Source organism: Letharia columbiana (assembly GCF_014066305.1).
Source record: "Letharia columbiana isolate WasteWater2 chromosome Unknown Sc0000017_s0, whole genome shotgun sequence".
NCBI lineage: Eukaryota > Fungi > Ascomycota > Lecanoromycetes > Lecanorales > Parmeliaceae > Letharia > Letharia columbiana.
Window position 1 is genome coordinate 608,349 of NW_023501057.1, and position 16,754 is coordinate 625,102.

General features: G+C 49.7%; 7 protein-coding genes and 1 non-coding gene across 8 annotated transcripts; 4 read left to right on the forward strand and 4 right to left on the reverse strand.

Moving 5' to 3' along the window:
• Positions 1–1,565: 1,565 nt before the first annotated feature.
• Positions 1,566–4,718, forward strand: HO173_006047 (uncharacterized protein; the record flags this gene model as incomplete). The annotated part of the gene is made up of 6 exons (XM_037307959.1): positions 1,566–1,688; positions 1,751–2,565; positions 2,619–2,916; positions 2,966–3,719; positions 3,779–3,900; positions 3,960–4,718. 6 exons carry the CDS (start codon positions 1,566–1,568, stop codon positions 4,716–4,718), a joined length of 2,871 nt encoding a protein of 956 aa, XP_037165219.1.
• A 264-nt stretch (positions 4,719–4,982) lies between these two features.
• On the reverse strand, positions 4,983–5,559 carry HO173_006048 (uncharacterized protein; the record flags this gene model as incomplete). Its single annotated transcript, XM_037307960.1, has 2 exons — positions 4,983–5,066; positions 5,125–5,559. 2 exons carry the CDS (start codon positions 5,557–5,559, stop codon positions 4,983–4,985), a joined length of 519 nt encoding a protein of 172 aa, XP_037165220.1.
• A 200-nt stretch (positions 5,560–5,759) lies between these two features.
• Positions 5,760–7,291, forward strand: HO173_006049 (uncharacterized protein; the record flags this gene model as incomplete). The annotated part of the gene is made up of 5 exons (XM_037307961.1): positions 5,760–6,344; positions 6,399–6,444; positions 6,504–6,886; positions 6,942–7,050; positions 7,110–7,291. The coding sequence occupies 5 exons, from the start codon at positions 5,760–5,762 to the stop codon at positions 7,289–7,291; spliced, it is 1,305 nt and encodes a 434-aa protein (XP_037165221.1).
• Positions 7,292–7,653: 362 nt separating this feature from the next.
• HO173_006050 lies at positions 7,654–7,727 on the forward strand. The gene has a single exon. It is a non-coding gene; the product is annotated as a tRNA-Cys (tRNA).
• A 665-nt stretch (positions 7,728–8,392) lies between these two features.
• HO173_006051 (uncharacterized protein) lies at positions 8,393–10,609 on the reverse strand (the record flags this gene model as incomplete). Its single annotated transcript, XM_037307962.1, has 3 exons — positions 8,393–8,689; positions 8,743–10,088; positions 10,189–10,609. 3 exons carry the CDS (start codon positions 10,607–10,609, stop codon positions 8,393–8,395), a joined length of 2,064 nt encoding a protein of 687 aa, XP_037165222.1.
• A 455-nt stretch (positions 10,610–11,064) lies between these two features.
• HO173_006052 (uncharacterized protein) lies at positions 11,065–12,426 on the reverse strand (the record flags this gene model as incomplete). Its single annotated transcript, XM_037307963.1, has 4 exons — positions 11,065–11,185; positions 11,238–11,694; positions 11,747–12,133; positions 12,210–12,426. 4 exons carry the CDS (start codon positions 12,424–12,426, stop codon positions 11,065–11,067), a joined length of 1,182 nt encoding a protein of 393 aa, XP_037165223.1.
• Positions 12,427–12,793: 367 nt separating this feature from the next.
• HO173_006053 (uncharacterized protein) lies at positions 12,794–14,030 on the forward strand (the record flags this gene model as incomplete). Its single annotated transcript, XM_037307964.1, has 2 exons — positions 12,794–13,332; positions 13,394–14,030. The coding sequence occupies 2 exons, from the start codon at positions 12,794–12,796 to the stop codon at positions 14,028–14,030; spliced, it is 1,176 nt and encodes a 391-aa protein (XP_037165224.1).
• Positions 14,031–14,566: 536 nt separating this feature from the next.
• Positions 14,567–16,337, reverse strand: HO173_006054 (uncharacterized protein; the record flags this gene model as incomplete). The annotated part of the gene is made up of 2 exons (XM_037307965.1): positions 14,567–15,494; positions 15,556–16,337. The coding sequence occupies 2 exons, from the start codon at positions 16,335–16,337 to the stop codon at positions 14,567–14,569; spliced, it is 1,710 nt and encodes a 569-aa protein (XP_037165225.1).
• Between the last annotated feature and the right edge of the window lie 417 nt (positions 16,338–16,754).

Below are 16,754 nucleotides of genomic sequence, written 5' to 3' on the forward strand. Positions count from 1 at the left end.
TGACCCGTGTCAGGAAGCAGCGTCCCGTAGCATGAAATGTTTGCACCGCAATGGAGGAGATAGGCAACTGTGCTCCGACTATTTCCAGTGAGTCTGCCTAACCTCTGCTTTCGGGAGCTCCAAGTCCAGGACGATATCGGAAGCCCGCCACCCGTCTTGTGAATCCACTGGCTGATGAACCTATTTATCAATGCAGGGCATACAGAGACTGCAAGAAGGCATGGGTGAGCATCGGAAAGCAAAGTCGTTAGTCGGGCACAAATGCTGATGATAGTGCAGACTACCGAGCGCAATGAGGCGAAAAGGAGGCAATCCAAGGGGTTCTTCCCAGAATAAGCTGAAGTCTGCTAGTGGTATTGGGTAAACCCGGAGAAAGGGATAGTAATCAGTGTTCTGGCCGTGGAGATCGACAGGCACTGCGATTGTTAGCTACAATCGGGCATATATCACGGTGATTACGAGTCCTGGGATAATGGAAATACCCAAGTAAAGAGTGTGGAGGGGCAATCGTATTCAGAAGTATCGAAAGCAGAAGAGAGCCAATTCGAAACACGAATGGAAGAGTAGGCTCGGGGCTTACCTTATGAGGCTTGTCTCCATTTCGCCGCGGAGAGCTGATGACGCGATGAAAATAACTTGGGGATTGAGGCGGCTCTGCGAGTCGCCCGCGTGTGTTCTGTCACACGTAGACAAACCTGGATTGAGCATAGGATTACACGAGTATCAAAGCCGGCTGTCAATCGAAAAGTCTGTGTAGCTCACGATCGCGCGGCAGCACCAAGCAGTTACTGCAATGCAACCCGATCCAACGCGACATTCGCTGAGACCCCTTGCCACAATCTTCCCAGTCACAAATCTAGATGCACTACAATCTATCTGTTTTGGCCGCAGCCTCCTTACACCTTTACTTGGCCCTGTCGTCTTTGTGCCCAACCGCATGTGCGCCTTGTTATCGAGATTTACTGGGAACGTCTCGTTCCTGAGAGCAAGAACGGGAGAGCTCGAAAATTAGTATCCAACTATCTATCAGAGTTACAGCTACTAGACCTCGGCCTGTTGGGATATTTGCCAGCTTTGGGGCCGGTAAAAGAGAAGAGCGTTTGTAGTAAGAAAATCTTTGGGGTCGTAGCCGACAGAGGTGAACGAACTCAACGAGGCATTGGAATGTTGTCCAAAAACACTCAGCAAGAGTTCTCATGCTCTCATGAAGCCAAACGCTCAATTCCGATATGAAGTGCAACGAGATGTGAAGCGCGATCGCCAAGCATTCTGGTAACCTGGCAAGGTGCCAACACAAAAGTCGAAGGTACGAATCCCTAACAATAGCAGCACCAACGAGGAGGAAATCCGCTGTCTAACCTTCTTCTTGAAGCAGTCATAGTCAGTCAAAGTTGAGGTTTCTCTTCGAGTTTCACACTGCTGTCTTTTCTGATAGCTTGCCGAGCGAATGGCCGAACGGACATAATAAATCTTGTGAAGCTTAAACCCGATCCATCATAAATCCCACGAAATAGTTGCGTAAATTGTAAATAGTCAATCACAAAGTGTCGGGCATCGAGCCCAACATGCCTACTCTCGACGGGCAAGATGACCTTTTGGATGAGCTTATCCTAGCCAAACAGTGGAAGCAAGCCTTGAGTCTGTGTGAGAAGAAGCTGAAGAAGGCAAATAGTAGCGATTATCTGCTGGTTTGTGACCCTCCGTACTCAATGACTAACGACTTGGAGCCTTCATGCTCAAATAAGCGCAGGTCAAAAAGATCAAGGTACTTCTTTTGTGGCCAGAAAAGACACGTCATCAGCAAGGATTGAAGGAGCTCGGCGTCCTACTGGAAAGAAATCCTCCAGTGGTCGACATCGAAACTCTTCGTACTCTAGATACTCTCGCTGAGGCGAAAGGACAGAATGAGCCAAGGCTACGGCAAGTATGGCAAAGAGCCGCAGGAGTGCGCCCTCAGGATGAAAAGCTGCACGTGGTCTGGTTTCGGTCGAAATTCCAGGTCGGCAATCTGAGAGCTGCACAACAGGCCTCTCAGTCTTGGATGAAGAATTTTCCGAAGAACCGAGAACCCTTCTTCCTCTACATTCTCACAATGCATAAGCTTGCCGAAGACTCGGCCACACCGGAGTCGGAACGAACGCTGTTGCGATCTTTGGCCTATAAATTCCTGTCGAAAGCTGCCTCAGAAGTTTCAGACGGGGTAGAAGGGATCAAACCCACCAGAGCTATCAATAAACTGGAAGATCTTCTACTCCTAATCAGAGTGTATCGAGCGCAGGGGAAATACTCAGAAGCGGCCGCCATCGTCAGAGGTTCTCGTATGGGTATGGAGTCTCCGCTCGGAAGGAATTCATGGGAGCTTGTCAGGCATTTAATCGAGTTGCTGGAAATGAGCCATCAATGGGTAGATTCATGGCAGCTCTGCCAGCAGCTCCTAGTTGATGCTCGTGACGAATCTACTGAGAGGCGATCTCATTTGACACATTATCCTTTTGGTAAACTGGGAGATGACTGGAAAGTGTGGCAGGCACTTATCACGGCAAGCAGCAACATCGGTACTGAAGAGTGAGTGGGCATCGCTCCTTGTCTGTGTTAAAAGCCGAATCTGACAATCAAAGGCGATCAACGATCACGGAAAACTTGATTAATTCGTTCGGTACTGGCATGCCTAGCTCTCGCAACGCTCAACTCGCTTTGCTCAAATTCTACTCATGCAAGGTTGCTGCACGAAAAAATTGCCAGGATCAATTGCTTTCCTCGTGCTGGGAATACTTCAAAGACTTTTCAACAAAGGTCGCCTGCTTCCATGATCTACAGCCATACATCTCATCTTTGGACAGGGTAAAGCAAGAGAAATTGGTCGAGCTCTCAAGTGATATTGCTCGAGAGATTCGACCCGAGCCAGAGAGTTCAGAGGTCAGTGAATCGAGTGGATTGATTGACCCTTGCTAAACTCAAATCGCAGTCAAAAAAGGTGCTGTGGATCACATCAGAGATCAACGTGCTGAAGCTCGAATATAATCTCGTTATCTCGAGAGACGACAATACGTTCAAGGATGGCCTCCTCCAAGAATTTGTTTGCAATTGTCTCCGACTCTATAGGCTTTCATTGAAATATGATCTCAAACTCCCAGTGAGCGATCGCCTACCCGGAGATGACGCAGCTTTGTTGGCTGCCATGGGTCTCATTCGTCTATACAAAACTCGGCAAAAGTACCCAGAGCACAATAACGCATTGTTGCGAAGCGTTGTTGTCCTGGAACATCTGCTCCTGCGCTCCAAACACAACTACGACGCGTTATTGATCCTAGTCCGGCTCTACATATTTCTAGGTGCAGGGTCTCTGGCCATGGAGCGATACTCTCGGCTGTCAATAAAAAACCTACAACATGCAACAGTCTCGTGGGTACTTTATACCCGTATATCGACAATGCACCCGCATCTGGTGACCATATCTCGTCCGAACGGCGGAGGCCAGATAACTATCGACCCGGCATTCGACATGGCCCAAGCGTTAGACTGGCATAAGTCTGCCTCGGATCTCAGCAAAAGATCTGTAACATCGATGCAGGAAAACGGCCAGTGGAGCATGTCCTTGGACGCTCTCTCTACCAGCACTCATATCGAGTCCGGATTCTCAAAGCTTCTGCTTCTCGTTGAGACTAAACGGATAGCGCGCTTTGTCTCCGTGTCTCATGAGATCCAAAGCCTGGATATCAGTAAGTGATGCAGTGTCAATACTCATGGGTTTAATGCATTCTTGCTAACACTATCAAAGTGCTAATTCCTCCTCGGACAAAGGATGCCCGGGACCGATTGGCGTTTCCAAACTACGAAGCTCATGGCCAGCTCACATTCGAAGAAACTCTACCCTCAGCAGGCCCAACCATTGATACAAACGTAAGCGTGAGGGTGAAACATGGTATTACAAGAATATCCCACTGACCTGTAAATCCTAGGATAAATGGTTGGAGCACCAACTCAGCCTGGCAAAGTTCTGGGACATGCTCCACAACAATGGTCATAGCTCGATCGATGAGGCTGGATTGGCTGCAATGAAACATAACAGCGGGTCAGACCCAAATGCCTCTACCGACGCGGAGTCCACGATAGGCGTGGTTCTAGAAATCCTTCAGGAGCTATACATGGTCTTCTACCAAAAGCCACCAACGATTGAAGGGAAGTTTGTCGGCGCATGGCTTCGCAACACTGTGGACAATCTCGAGGTGTATATTCCTACCGGCTCGCAGACCCTAGAGTCAAACATGAAAGCCGGAATGAATGCTTCTGCACGACTGGGGAAGAGCCTGAAAATACCGCTTTGGAGTTACTTTCATTCTATGTATACCTACTTGGAGCTTTGCAAATATTTGATTCCACTCCTCGACTACGTGCTTGCAGAGAATCGCAAATGCAAACATGTCGATGCCACTTGGCTGGGCTCCAAGCTAGCAAGATTTCGAGAAGAAGGCAAAAAGCTGTCTGTCAATGTTCGGCTCTCTGTGACAGAGCTGCGAGATAAGCTGCGAGGCCCCGCTGTCCTTCAAGAAATCACTGGAGAGGTATCAAGGGTTACCAACAAAGATGAATTGGAGGATGTGATTGGGACGGAGCTCCGTTGCTTGGGGAAAGAGTCAACTATGATCTGCAAAGACATACAAGAAAGCTGGATCGAGGCATTAGATGGAATCATTACGAACCAAGGTCGCATAAATTGAGGAACTATGAGAGGGATTGCATGCTTGGAAAAAAAGGGGGCTTCATTTGCATAGCGTGGGGCGTTTCGAGCACAAGATACCCTTTTGCATTGACAAGGTCAGCGAGACATCTGGCCGAGTATATGGAGAAACCCAAACAAATCATTTGCACACTACCTACGCATTGGACATTCATAGCTTCTCCAAATAGAGCCAGGGGTGCAGGAGCGATGAGCTTTGCCCTCTTACAATGCAGTGACCTTTGCATTCGCCGACTTCTCAAGCTCACAGCCGATCCTCTTCCGCCTTTCTCCTCTCCTGAACCTTCACCATCAGCTCCCTCTTCTCATCTCTCAAAGTCACATAAATCTGGTCCGCTGTCAGCAATCATCCCTGGAAGTCCGAAGGCTCAAGCACGGCCACTCACCCAAAACCACCAAAGCATCTCCAAAAACCCCCAAGTAAACACCACACTATTACACAGCACCTCCCCTTCCCTCCTTCCCTTCCCACCCCACAAGCCCCCCGGCTTGCCCGCGTAACTGTACCCGGTAACCGCAAAGAAGAACGTCAACCTGATCGGCGCCTGGCTGCTCCAGTAATGGCTACCCACCTCTTCCGGTAATCCTGAGCTCGTCAAGTCCGATATAGCGAATAGAGCGAGGAACAAGGCGGCGAGGGTGGAAGCGGGGGAGGGCGTGGAAAGGGATATAGGAGGGTCGGGGATGTCCATTGCGGCGCCGAGGACATAGACGAGGTTTTGCGAGGCGATGGTCGAGGGTGAGGTGAAGAGGTAATAGGAGAGGGTTAGGTGGAAGAGGGAGAGGGTGCGGAGGAGTGATTGAGCAGAAAGGATGGCCATTGTGGGCTTTGGAAAGGTTTTTATGCGCCCAATTGGTTTTCTGGCAGTAAAAGCAGGAAGCTACAGTTGAAGCCGAACAGTGTCGACGTGGGACCGAGGTTTGCCCGCCCCGCTCCCCGCGCGGGGGGGGAGGTGCTCTCCGCTTGTCCTCCCCTTCCTACTCGTATAGACTCGTTGCTCGTTCTTAGCATGAAGAAACAATGCCCGCCTCCATCACCCATGCCTCCCTGAACAAAGAAAAGCACGTCAAATACTGGCTCCGCTGCCTGAAAACCTACCTCCCAAACGCTTACACCTCCAATGAAGCACAGCGCATGAGCTTGGCCTTCTTCATTCTCTCCGCCCTCGATATCCTCGGCGCACTCCACACCAAAACCACTGCCTCCGAGCGCGCAGGATACGCGAATTGGATACTACGTTGTCAGCACCCTGATGGAGGCTTCAGAGGGTTTACGGGTACGATGACAGGGGATGAGAACAGGAACGAATGGGATGCGGCGAACCTGGCTGCTACGTATTTTGCGTGCGCGTCATTGGCGGTGCTAGGGGATGGTATGGAGAGGGTGAGGAGGAGAGAGTGTTTGGAGTGGGTGAGGAGGTTGCAGAGAGCGAATGGGAGCTTTGGGGAGGGGATAGGAAAAGAAGGCGTGGTGGAAGGGGCTGAGGACATGAGGTTTTGTTACGTGGCTGCAGTGACGAGGTGGTTCCTGAGGAGGGGAGAGGATATGGAAAAGGTGGAGGACATCGACGTTGAGGGGTTGGTAAAGTGGATTGAAGCTTCCGTGGTGAGTAGAAAGTCTGATGACGGCATGGTATGCGCATGATGCTAAATTTGTCAGACTTACGAAGGAGGCATTGCGCAGGGCCCGTTCCATGAGGCACATGGTACGCAACATGTCGCTCTTGTTGCCGGGTGAAGAAGCCCTACTCATCTGCGTGTGCAGCTGGGTATACGTACTCTGGCGTCGGTGCACTAATGGTACTTGGCAAGCTGCCACGGCGTACGAGCGATTCAAAGGACGAGGGGAGGATGAGCGCAGAGTTCGTGGAGAGCGTGACCAAATGGCTCGTGTTGCGGCAAACGCTGATGCTGCACGAAGAGGATGAACTCCCAATGGCAGACGAGGAGCCACCCGATACGACGCCGGAATCCTTCCCTCCTACCTTTCATGTCCAAGGGGCCTTCCCCGTGTCGGTCGCAGACGCAATTCTTCCAAACGGTCTAATCGAGATGTCACAACACGACCTTCAGTGGGCTGGGTTCAACGGTCGATGCAATAAGGTAGCTGATACATGCTACGCTTTCTGGGTTGGAGGAACATTGGGGGTGAGTATCTGCTATAATGTATCACCGAGCGTCAGCTGACCAGCGCCCGGGATAGATGCTGAACAGAGAACATTTGCAAGACTTCAACGCCATTCGCCACTATCTGCTAGACAAGACGCAACATATGATCGGCGGTTTTGGTAAACTGCCTGGTGATGTCCCTGGTCCGTATGCCTCCATAGCTACCAAGCTTGAGCGGCAATCTAACATCAGATCCATCCAGACATCCTGCACTCAAATCTCGGTCTCGCAGCCCTGGCGATCATGCATGACCCAGATCTGAAAAGTATAGATCCGACGCTATGCATCAGCCTCAGTGCGAAAGAGAACTTTGAAAAAAGCTTCCCTTCTCAGCAAGCACGCGGCAATCTTCATGGTTCAAATACAGCCGAAAGCATGCATTGATACAACTACGAGTCCCATTCATGTTCCTGGTGGGCCAGAAACCCCCACCGTTTGTATATTTTCAAAGCTCAAACAGTAATTAGAAGGATCGCATTTGCTGCTCAAGTATTTTGATTCTCTCAGTCAGAGGTCCAACGGACAGACGTTGTGAAAAAGGTCCCACAATAAACATACTCTTGACGTCGAGCAGACTCTGGACTGGCAAATTTCCTGCTCTAATCCTTCAAAGTTATGGCTCAACCCCTTGCAAAAGCACATTCCAGGCGCTAGCCCCGATTGGGACCTCACTCCCATCTGAGTCACGGCTCAATCGTTTCAAAAGTGGTTCATATAGAGAAATGCGCCAACCTTCCGCACAAATGGCTCAAATAGCTCAGGGGTTTAGAGCATGGATTTGCAGTGTCCAGGGTCCGCTGTTCGAATCAGTGTTTGAGCTTTTTTTTGTTTTTTTTTGGACTTTACTGAACGCTCTCCGTCTTGTTCGGTAGTGACGCTGAGGCAGCACTCGTTTGGTGACCGACCACCTTTTTTCCACATTTTTCCCGCTGGATTCTGATTTACTAGCCGGGATACGATTACGTGCCAAGAGAACCACTTTTGTATGTAATTCATTCTCTTTAGGGTTGATTCTAGTGATAGCCCTCAGGGGAGGTTCAAGCCCCCGGAACGAAAACCAGTTGTTATACACAGTTGAGATATCTGACAGAGTGCGATCGAAAAGAAGGAGTTTGTTTACGAATCTCCTAGAAGAGCGCAAGATTCAAATCGCTTCTGAATATACGACTGGAGTTCTCTAGATATTCGACCTCGGATATCGCTTTCCGGCCAAGATGTATTAATCTTGGCGCCAAGGTTGCATAATATTTCCATGCACGTACGTAGGGCTGGTATTTGTGGGTAGCCAAAAGGGCCCTCGGTGGCTACCGGCCGGATTAGCGGTGTAATAAATAATAGGCGTTCCACATCTAAGGGACCTACTTGTTATTCAACCAATGACAAGACTGCATGCTTTTGGCGGCGCCTAAATTGCTATAATACATATAATGATACCCACCCATCCCCCCTTATGAAGGCCGCCAAAAGGTCCCTAAGGTGGAGTCCCTAAGGTGGAGTTTCTTTGCCCACTGGTGCCTGTCCAGTCTCCTCGACTTTGATCGTATGCGTGTTTGCCGCTGGATTACTGTCCTGGTGAGCCTTCCGGTCCCCTTTGCCGTCGCTCCTAGTAGGCTGGACGATCCTTCCCTTCTCATCTCTAGGCTTCCTCTCCCAGCCCGTCTTCAGGCCGCGGGTAAGCTTGAAGCGTGGGAATATATGAGCTTCCGTGTTGATGACAATAGACTCCAATGGTAATAAATCATTAGGCGAGAAAAGAAGATAGAAGTATTTGAGAGTCTCGGCCTGATACTGTCAGCTCGTGGGTCTCGTCAGCAGCAACCTGGTGTGCCACTCACCAGCCAAAAGCTCTCCATGTTATCTTTCAGCAATGGGGGTATCTCGTTTGCATTGGCAAGGCTGGTAAAGCCAGCTCCGTCCTCTGCCGCACTGTACTTAACGAATGACGTGAACATCTCCCAACCCCACTCGCGGTACTTCTCGTCGCCAGTGATCCGCCACATATAGAAGAGCGACTCAACTGTTTCTGGGCGCTGTAAATTATGGCGGTCGTTAACTTTGATGATATAGTCATCCTTCCACGCCGCATGTGCTCCCTGCGTCATCTCCTTAGACGCTAAGATTCCATCGGACTCCATGTGTGGGTTTTCTCCAATTTGGAAATGAGCAATTTCTGGCGCTAAACCTGTCGGAGTGATCCGGTACATTCCCCAGCAAGTTTTGGTTAGTTCGATGGCGAGTGCCATGTCCTCTTCTTCCTTTTCGCTCCAAAGGCCAGCCTTCTTGACTTCTTCGATGGTAAGGCCTCCTGTTACGCCGAGGGCAATGGTACCGGGCATGAAGCAGACGAGGTGGTCCATTTTCCCCTCAAGTTTACCACCAAGACCGAAAGGACGCTCAGCCAGGACCGTGAAATGATTCGGAGTCGAGTATGTAATTAGCCATTTTCTGACACCAGCGAGGGACTGGTTCCACATTTCTTGATAGATGGGCTCTTCACAGGAAGTTTGCAGATATTGCTTGATGAGATATTCATAGTACGAGTCGCCTCGGCTTCCTAGTCGTATATTATTGGCCCTGAAACCACCTGTGGTGGCGTATAAGAATATTGGTACAAGACCATCCTCCATGCCATTGTCGTCGATGACTTGGATGACTTTCTCTGCGCTTTCCCAGTAGTTCTTTTCCCCAGTCAGCATGGCAAGATACTTGAATTCTAATTGCAGACTAGATGCTTCAGCGGTCGATGATGCGCCTCCATCTATGTGGGATTCCTTTCCCTTGGAGGTCTTTAAATTGACGCTTGCATACGGTACACCGCTGTTGGAATCGAAGGCGCCCATCAGGCGACCTGCCAAATCCGCAGCCTTCTCAAGATACAGATCCTCTCCGGGAGCACCCTGATCATCGTCCGTTAGAGGAGCCATCTCAGGGAAAGCAGTGGAGAGGTAGTGCGCTGAAAGAAGGCCCCCCAGCATGCGTATCGTAGTCTCGAAGGTATTGACCTCATGGTCCTGGTCGTAATCCAAAGACGTGGATATCCATTCCCTGGCATGAGACAATCGGGAGGTTAGGTTCATTATCATTAGAGTGTCCAGAGCATCGACAATGATCCAGCCCATGCCTTTGCCTTTGGTATCCATTTGTTTCCCTTTTTTTGAAATTGGGTGATACTCATCGAGGCCTGCAACATACGGTCATCAGCTTGTTGATCTTGAGGCTGATTCGAGACTTCCTCAGGGACGAAGGGTGTCATGTCATCGAAGTCGCTGCAAGCCACATACCCCATGCATACTGCTCGTAACCGTCCCAACTCAAGATGAATGCCTCCTTTACTTTCTCTCGTCTGTCGTTCCAATCCACGGATTCCGATATCGTAGGGCTGCTCAGCCAATTCCACGCGCTCTTATTGGTGTCTCTCAGTTTGGGCTTGACCATAGAAGGCGAGAAGATGCCAAGCCAGTATACCAACCCCATCAAAACCAAGATAGCTCCGCTGATGACCCGCTTTTGTCTGTAAAAAGGTGTGTATTTTCTGGATCCCGCATAGTTGTAGGGCTTGTCCTTGTACATGGGCAACTCTTTCTTATCCATGAAGCTTTCCAATTTTGACCCTAGGCCACCGTTTGCATTGCCGTTCTGTGACCTTGGTTGCCCCGAGTTGCCCCAGTAGTCTTCGGCATGAGAACGTTGTGTTAGAGACATCTTTTGTGACAAAGGCAAAGGTCAACATGTCCCGTCTTGCGGAATTATCATTCTCCCTCGCGAACCCCAATGCTGCCTCGAAGTCTGCTATAGGGTTAGAAGTAAGCTTCTTCGAAAAGAATGGGCGGACTCGGACAGCAGCTCAATGATGTGTTGAGCTTTCATGACATCTAATTACCAGTCGCCAAAAGTGAGACTCTGGTGATATGGGGATATGAGCCTCCCGAGAGAACAATATGCAATGGTGAAGTCGCGACGCTCAAAGGTGTTTTGGTCCTGATACAAGTGAGGTGGAAATTGGAAACGTTGACTGGACGAGCCTTGGCGTTTTCGATTTACCCCTGGCGACATATCTTTTACAACTACTCTACATACGTGCGTGTTCTTGGAAGCCTGATGAACTTGAATCGATCGCCTTGCTAATGCTTATGCTTGAGGACTGTCTATTATTCTATCTACAGCTTCTGGTATTCCAGCTTGCCTTCTAGCTTCTTGGATTCTGCGACCTTCCTCACTGCCTTGTTGAAGTCATCTTGATTTATTGAATCTCTGTAATCTTTAATAGCGAAAAGTCCTCTGCAATAAGTAGTTAGTTGCCGGTACGAATCAATAAACGTAGATAACTTACGCTTCTGTCACCACATTGCGAAGATCTGCACCATTCAGCTGGTCACTCATCTTGACGACGCTCTCGAAATCAATCTCTCCTTCTAGAGATACGCCGCTTGTGTGGATCTTAAGAATCTCTAATCTGCCGACCTCATTTGGTAGTGGTATTTCAATCTTCCTGTCCAATCGACCTGCTCTCAGGAGTGCAGGATCTAAGGTATCTGGTCGATTGGTTGCCATTATAATCTTGGTCTTACCCAAATAGTCGAAGCCGTCGAGCTGATTGAGCAGTTCCATGAGCGTGCGCTGGATTTCTCGGTCAGCAGACGTGCCCTCTGAAAATCGTCGTCCTCCAATGGCATCGATCTCGTCCATGAAAATGATACATGGCTCATGCTCCTTGGCGTATCCGAACATTTCTCTGATCAACCGTGCTGATTCCCCGATATATTTGTCCACGATGGCCGAAGATACAACTGCAATTAGTATCAGCAGACGTATTGGCAAGCTAAATCAGACGAACCCTACCTTTCAGGAAATTGGTCTCCAAGCCACTTGCCACCGCCCTTGCCAACAGTGTCTTCCCTGTGCCTGGGGGCCCGTAGAGCAAAACCCCCTTTGGCGGCTTGATGCCCACCCTCAGGAACAACTCCGGATTCTTTAGCGGCAGCTCGATGACCTCTCGGAGTTCTCTTATCTGTTCATTCAGCCCTCCAATTCCGCCGAAGCTGACCTGTCCCGGATCTTCCAGCGACATGTTGTATACCAGTGGGTCCACTTCACGAGGTAGCATTCGCATTATGGTAAGGGTAGTCATGTCGAGAGCGACGCGTGTGCCTTGCTTAAGCTTGGCTTTGTCGACCTTGGATCGGCAGCCAACGACGTAACGTGGACCGGACGATGCTTTGACGATGACTAGGATCGATGGTATTAGCAAAGTCTTACGCGTGGTTTTGTTAAGTCAAATAAGTCTCGAACATGTAATACTCACATCTTTCCTCGTCGAGCTGCTTCAGAACCTCCCCTATGATCTGGCCCACGCTCTGTAAGGCCTTGATGTTGTCTTCCGTAGTATCGAAATCTTTCTGTAGGCCTTTGATATCGATTCGCAGTGTCTTGAGCTTGGCTTCCATTTCCCTCAGCTCAAGCAACTTGTTCTTGAACTGCTCCAGAGCATCAGCCCTCTCTGGGTCTCCTTTGCCGTCCATGCTTGCAACAAGGGATGGTGAAGTGTGAGATGTGAGATTTCCAGATCAGTGACCTGCTTCGCCCCAGGGGCAAAAAGTGGTGAGGTTCCAAGCCGTCAGATCCGAGATTATAACAGCGTCCAATTGGCCGGTAGGGTAGAGGGAGTATCTATCAGTATCGTCTAGGCGTTGGACAGTTGAACTCTTGGAGGTTGACGAATGTGGAGGGCAGAGGTACGCGCCTTCTGGAAGCTTGGACCAAGCGCTAGCGGCCCACCTAGCGTGCTCGGCAGATTCCTCGAGACCAAGTGTCTCGGTCCCTACGATCTTTTTCTGAAATTCGGCGCATTCGTCATTAAAGGGATACGTGTTACACAGCTAGGCCGTCATGGTACTCCAGGCCATCAAATACAGCCGCGGAAAGCTTGAAATCCTCGACCAGCTCCGTCTACCCCACGAGGAGGTCTTTATAGACATACGAACAGTGCAAGATGCATGGGATGCCATCCATTCTATGCAGGTCCGAGGAGCTCCAGCAATAGCCATTGTCGCTGCCCTCAGCGTAGCAGTCTGTCTCAGCAATTGCAATAAGAACGAAGCATGTCCCGAGCGCCTCGGACTAGACATGACAGGGTCTGGTTTGATTATTCACAATCTAAGGTTCCTTCTCACGAGTAGACCTACGGCGGTCAATCTTGGGGATGCTGTGAAAAAGCTAGAGAAAGTTGTTTCTTCGGCCCAGGTCACAGCTGGCGCGACTGACTTCAATATTAATGAGGCGTACATACAAGCAGCAGAGCAGATGCTCGTTGATGATGTGCAAGACAATGAGGACATAGGGCGTTTCGGTGCTGATTGGATTCTACGAAATTCCAATTTGATTCCACCAGTTGGGAAGATATCCGTCATTACACACTGCAATACTGGGTAAGCGTTGCTGGCATCTCATGCTCATCTTCTTGATCTCTCTTTAACGCCTTCTCTCAAGTTCTCTGGCAACTGCAGGCTACGGTACCGCTCTGGGTATCGTACGAAGCCTTCATGCTCGTAGTTTCCTCAAACGAGTCTATTACACAGAAACAAGACCGTACAACCAGGGATCTCGCCTCACAGGGTACGAGCTTCTTCATGACAAAATACCAGCAACCCTCATCACAGACTCAATGGTTGGAGCACTCCTCGGTCTTAAAAGGGATTCAGAGAACATCTCTTGCATAATCGTTGGAGCAGACAGGGTGGCTGCAAATGGGGACACCGCAAACAAAATTGGCACGTACGGTTTGGCGAATCTGGCAAGTTTCCACAACGTCAAATTCATAGTGGCAGCGCCACGGACCACCATCGATTTAAGCACGGCTTCTGGCGCAGATATTACGATTGAAGAACGCCCGCCCACCGAGGTAACGACGATGAAAGGCCGTCCTATCAAGCGATTAAAGGACGGAAGCTTAAAAGTTGAAGGCGATATTCAAGAAATCGCTATTGCAGCGGACCTTACCGGCGCTTGGAATCCGGCATTCGATGTGACCTGCCATAGTCTGATTGATTGCATCGTAACCGAGAAAGGGGTTGTCGAGAGGAGAGAAGACGGAGATTTCCATCTCGACGAGATCTTCCAAATATGAGCCAGCAGATGCCGGCATGCAACGAATAGGCCACACCTAATAAGGCACACATCGATTGAGTTGGAGTCTGGACAGTCAACATGGAAAGGGCTTTCATTGCCTTGCAGAGTACTTGTTGCATCGCTTGATGAAAAGACTGGGAGTGAAAAAGGGGGCAACTGACAGCTTCACAGAGTCGCGAACTCAGGTGAGAGAATTGCCCTCCAGCTACCTACTCGCGTCGTTAGTAGCCATGTAAAGAGCTTTTCACAGCAAAGTCCTCAGAGATGGATGGACATATTAGATACACAGCTATCATTGGGTCAAGAACAGCCCGTTCAAAAGATATAGGGCCCCAAATCCACCAACTATGGATGTTTAGCAAGCAGACGGCGACTCTAGAGTGCTAGTTCACCTGCAAAAGAATAAATAGAGAAATGAAGACGGTTATGTCGTGTCATTAGGAACTAGTATCCTAGCCAGCATAAGGTTGCACCGACGCCAATGCTTTCCCAGAATTCGTCGATCCGAACAAAACGCCGTGCTGGTTATTGGAATCATTGACTCGACTCGGCCATGTCATCTTCAGTCTCCCTTTCCTCCCTCTCCCGGTCACCCTTCCTTATGTTCTCTACCTTTTGCAACGGTTCCTCTACCTTTTCTTTCACCTTATCCTTGGTACTCCGTTTCCCTTCGCCCTTAGCCATTCCTTCTTGCTGGTCCAAATCCTCCTCGTCACTGCTACTCAAACTGCTACTATCACCCTGTACAACGGCAGTATGCTTTCCCTCCGCCTTCTTTCGTTCTCTTTGTTCATTCTTCCACTTGTCCATCTTCTCTTTATCGCCGTTGCAATCTAACGTCACGATCTTGATGCCGGGAAGATTTTTCTGCAAGAATTCTTTCAGCTGAGGAAGTAATTTCGCGTTGGGCCGATATGTGCCGCTGTCATTGTCGATGATGAGTGAATAGTAGGCTGGATCCTTGGGCGGCTCGTCTTGCGGGGGTCCGTCCCCTATGTCACTTGGAGGGTGTGTGGGTTGGTCGTCAGGAGACCCTTCCTTGTGCGGCGTCTTGAGCCGCCGGATGAAGAATTCGCCAGAGAAGGCAATATAGATGTTCACGTCACTATGCATAGTATGCTTGCTCAGCAGATCGATTCCAAATTCTTTGCCCGTCTCTGTGAAGCGCCATATCCCGTCTAATGTCAGCACATAGGTATAAATTCTGCCGCCTTTGTCGTGGTGAACGAGGTCGAGGAATTGTAAGGTCAAGTCCCGGGAGGGAGAAGGCAAGGAGCCATATATGGTGTCACGGTCGTAATTGTAGATACGGTTATGTTGGTGGTGTAGGGCGTGGTGGAGGACGCGGCCGCGTAGAGAGGTCGATGTAAACATGCCTTTGACGAACGGTCTGAATTCTACATAACGATGGTAGAGGGATGCAGGGACAGGGCCGGCAAGCTGAATCTGGTTGGCTTGGAAGCTGTGAATAATTTAGCGCGGTGCTCTCCACATGATAGCGACGTTGATATGGCGCTCCTTACGCGTATTTCTCTGTCTTCCCATCTTTGCCTGGCTCTTTTGTACCCGCCAGCCTGCCAACCATGGGACTGAGATGCTGGCTCCAGTTGCAAGGGCCAACAGTCCAGAGTCTACCACCATTATCGGTATCTGTCTTCCCAAGCACTTCCACGCTAATGAACAGTTCGCCGGACATATGAACGCCTCGATTGAACATGGCAGCGCAACCTCGTATGAAGTAGGCGCGCTTGCTCCCCATTCGCTTCTTGATCTTGTAAGACTGTTCTCGTATGCCTCCGAAGTTATTGGTCAGACTATCAACATACACGTGCACATTGCCTAGGCGGTCATCATGGTCGGCGGGGTCCTCGTCGTAGATTCGCGCTTTGAGCGCAAAGCCATTCGCCGGAACATTAGCCACAATCCATTCTGAATTCCATACCGGATCACAGTTCCTTCTAACAGTAGGCGTACGGAATGTCATGGGGGGGTCTTGTTTGTGTCTCGGCGGCAGGCTCGTGGTCAAAGTAGCAAGCACGTACGGATCCGAGGACATGGTGTTAATGTCAGCCATTGGGAGCTTCGAGGCTCGGTGGAAAGTGAATTTGACATTGAAGCCTGGAGGAGCTCGAGGAATGGCAGTGTCATCGAAGCCTCCGGCAGGTTGTGCACCATCATCCTTTTTCTTTCCTTTGCCGTGCTTCTCCGCTTTGGCTTGGAAGGACTCTGCCTTTTGATCGAATTTTGTCGCGTACCCAACGCTGCGGTGGCCATTGGGCTGTGACACGGCCTTCTCCTCATTCATTGCTGATTGTCTTTTGTAGTTGAATAATTGGCCAAAGCTGAAGAAAGGCGTAGGTAGAAAATAAAGATTGTCGAAGAAGGCGGGTATTCAAAGTCAGCGCCAAGCTTGATACTTCACTGATAAAGTAGTACTTTAGCGGGCAAATCCTGTTTACGGGAAGTCGTCGGGAGTGAAGATCAGGGTCTCTGGCTTTTTCTTGGCACGACTTGCTCCCGCCCGCCCCTCACTGCCTCGATCAAAACCCTAAGTGCCTAAGAACTTATTCAGTGTATAAGGTTAAAGGTAGCTTGATATACATGACTAGAGGGTCGCCATCTCGCTATCGAGATTAAGGGGTGTCGTCTTAGGGCCTAGAGATCGAAAATACTTTAATATGATTCTGACTTCTTTAATCTTAGCTCAATCTTTAACATGTTT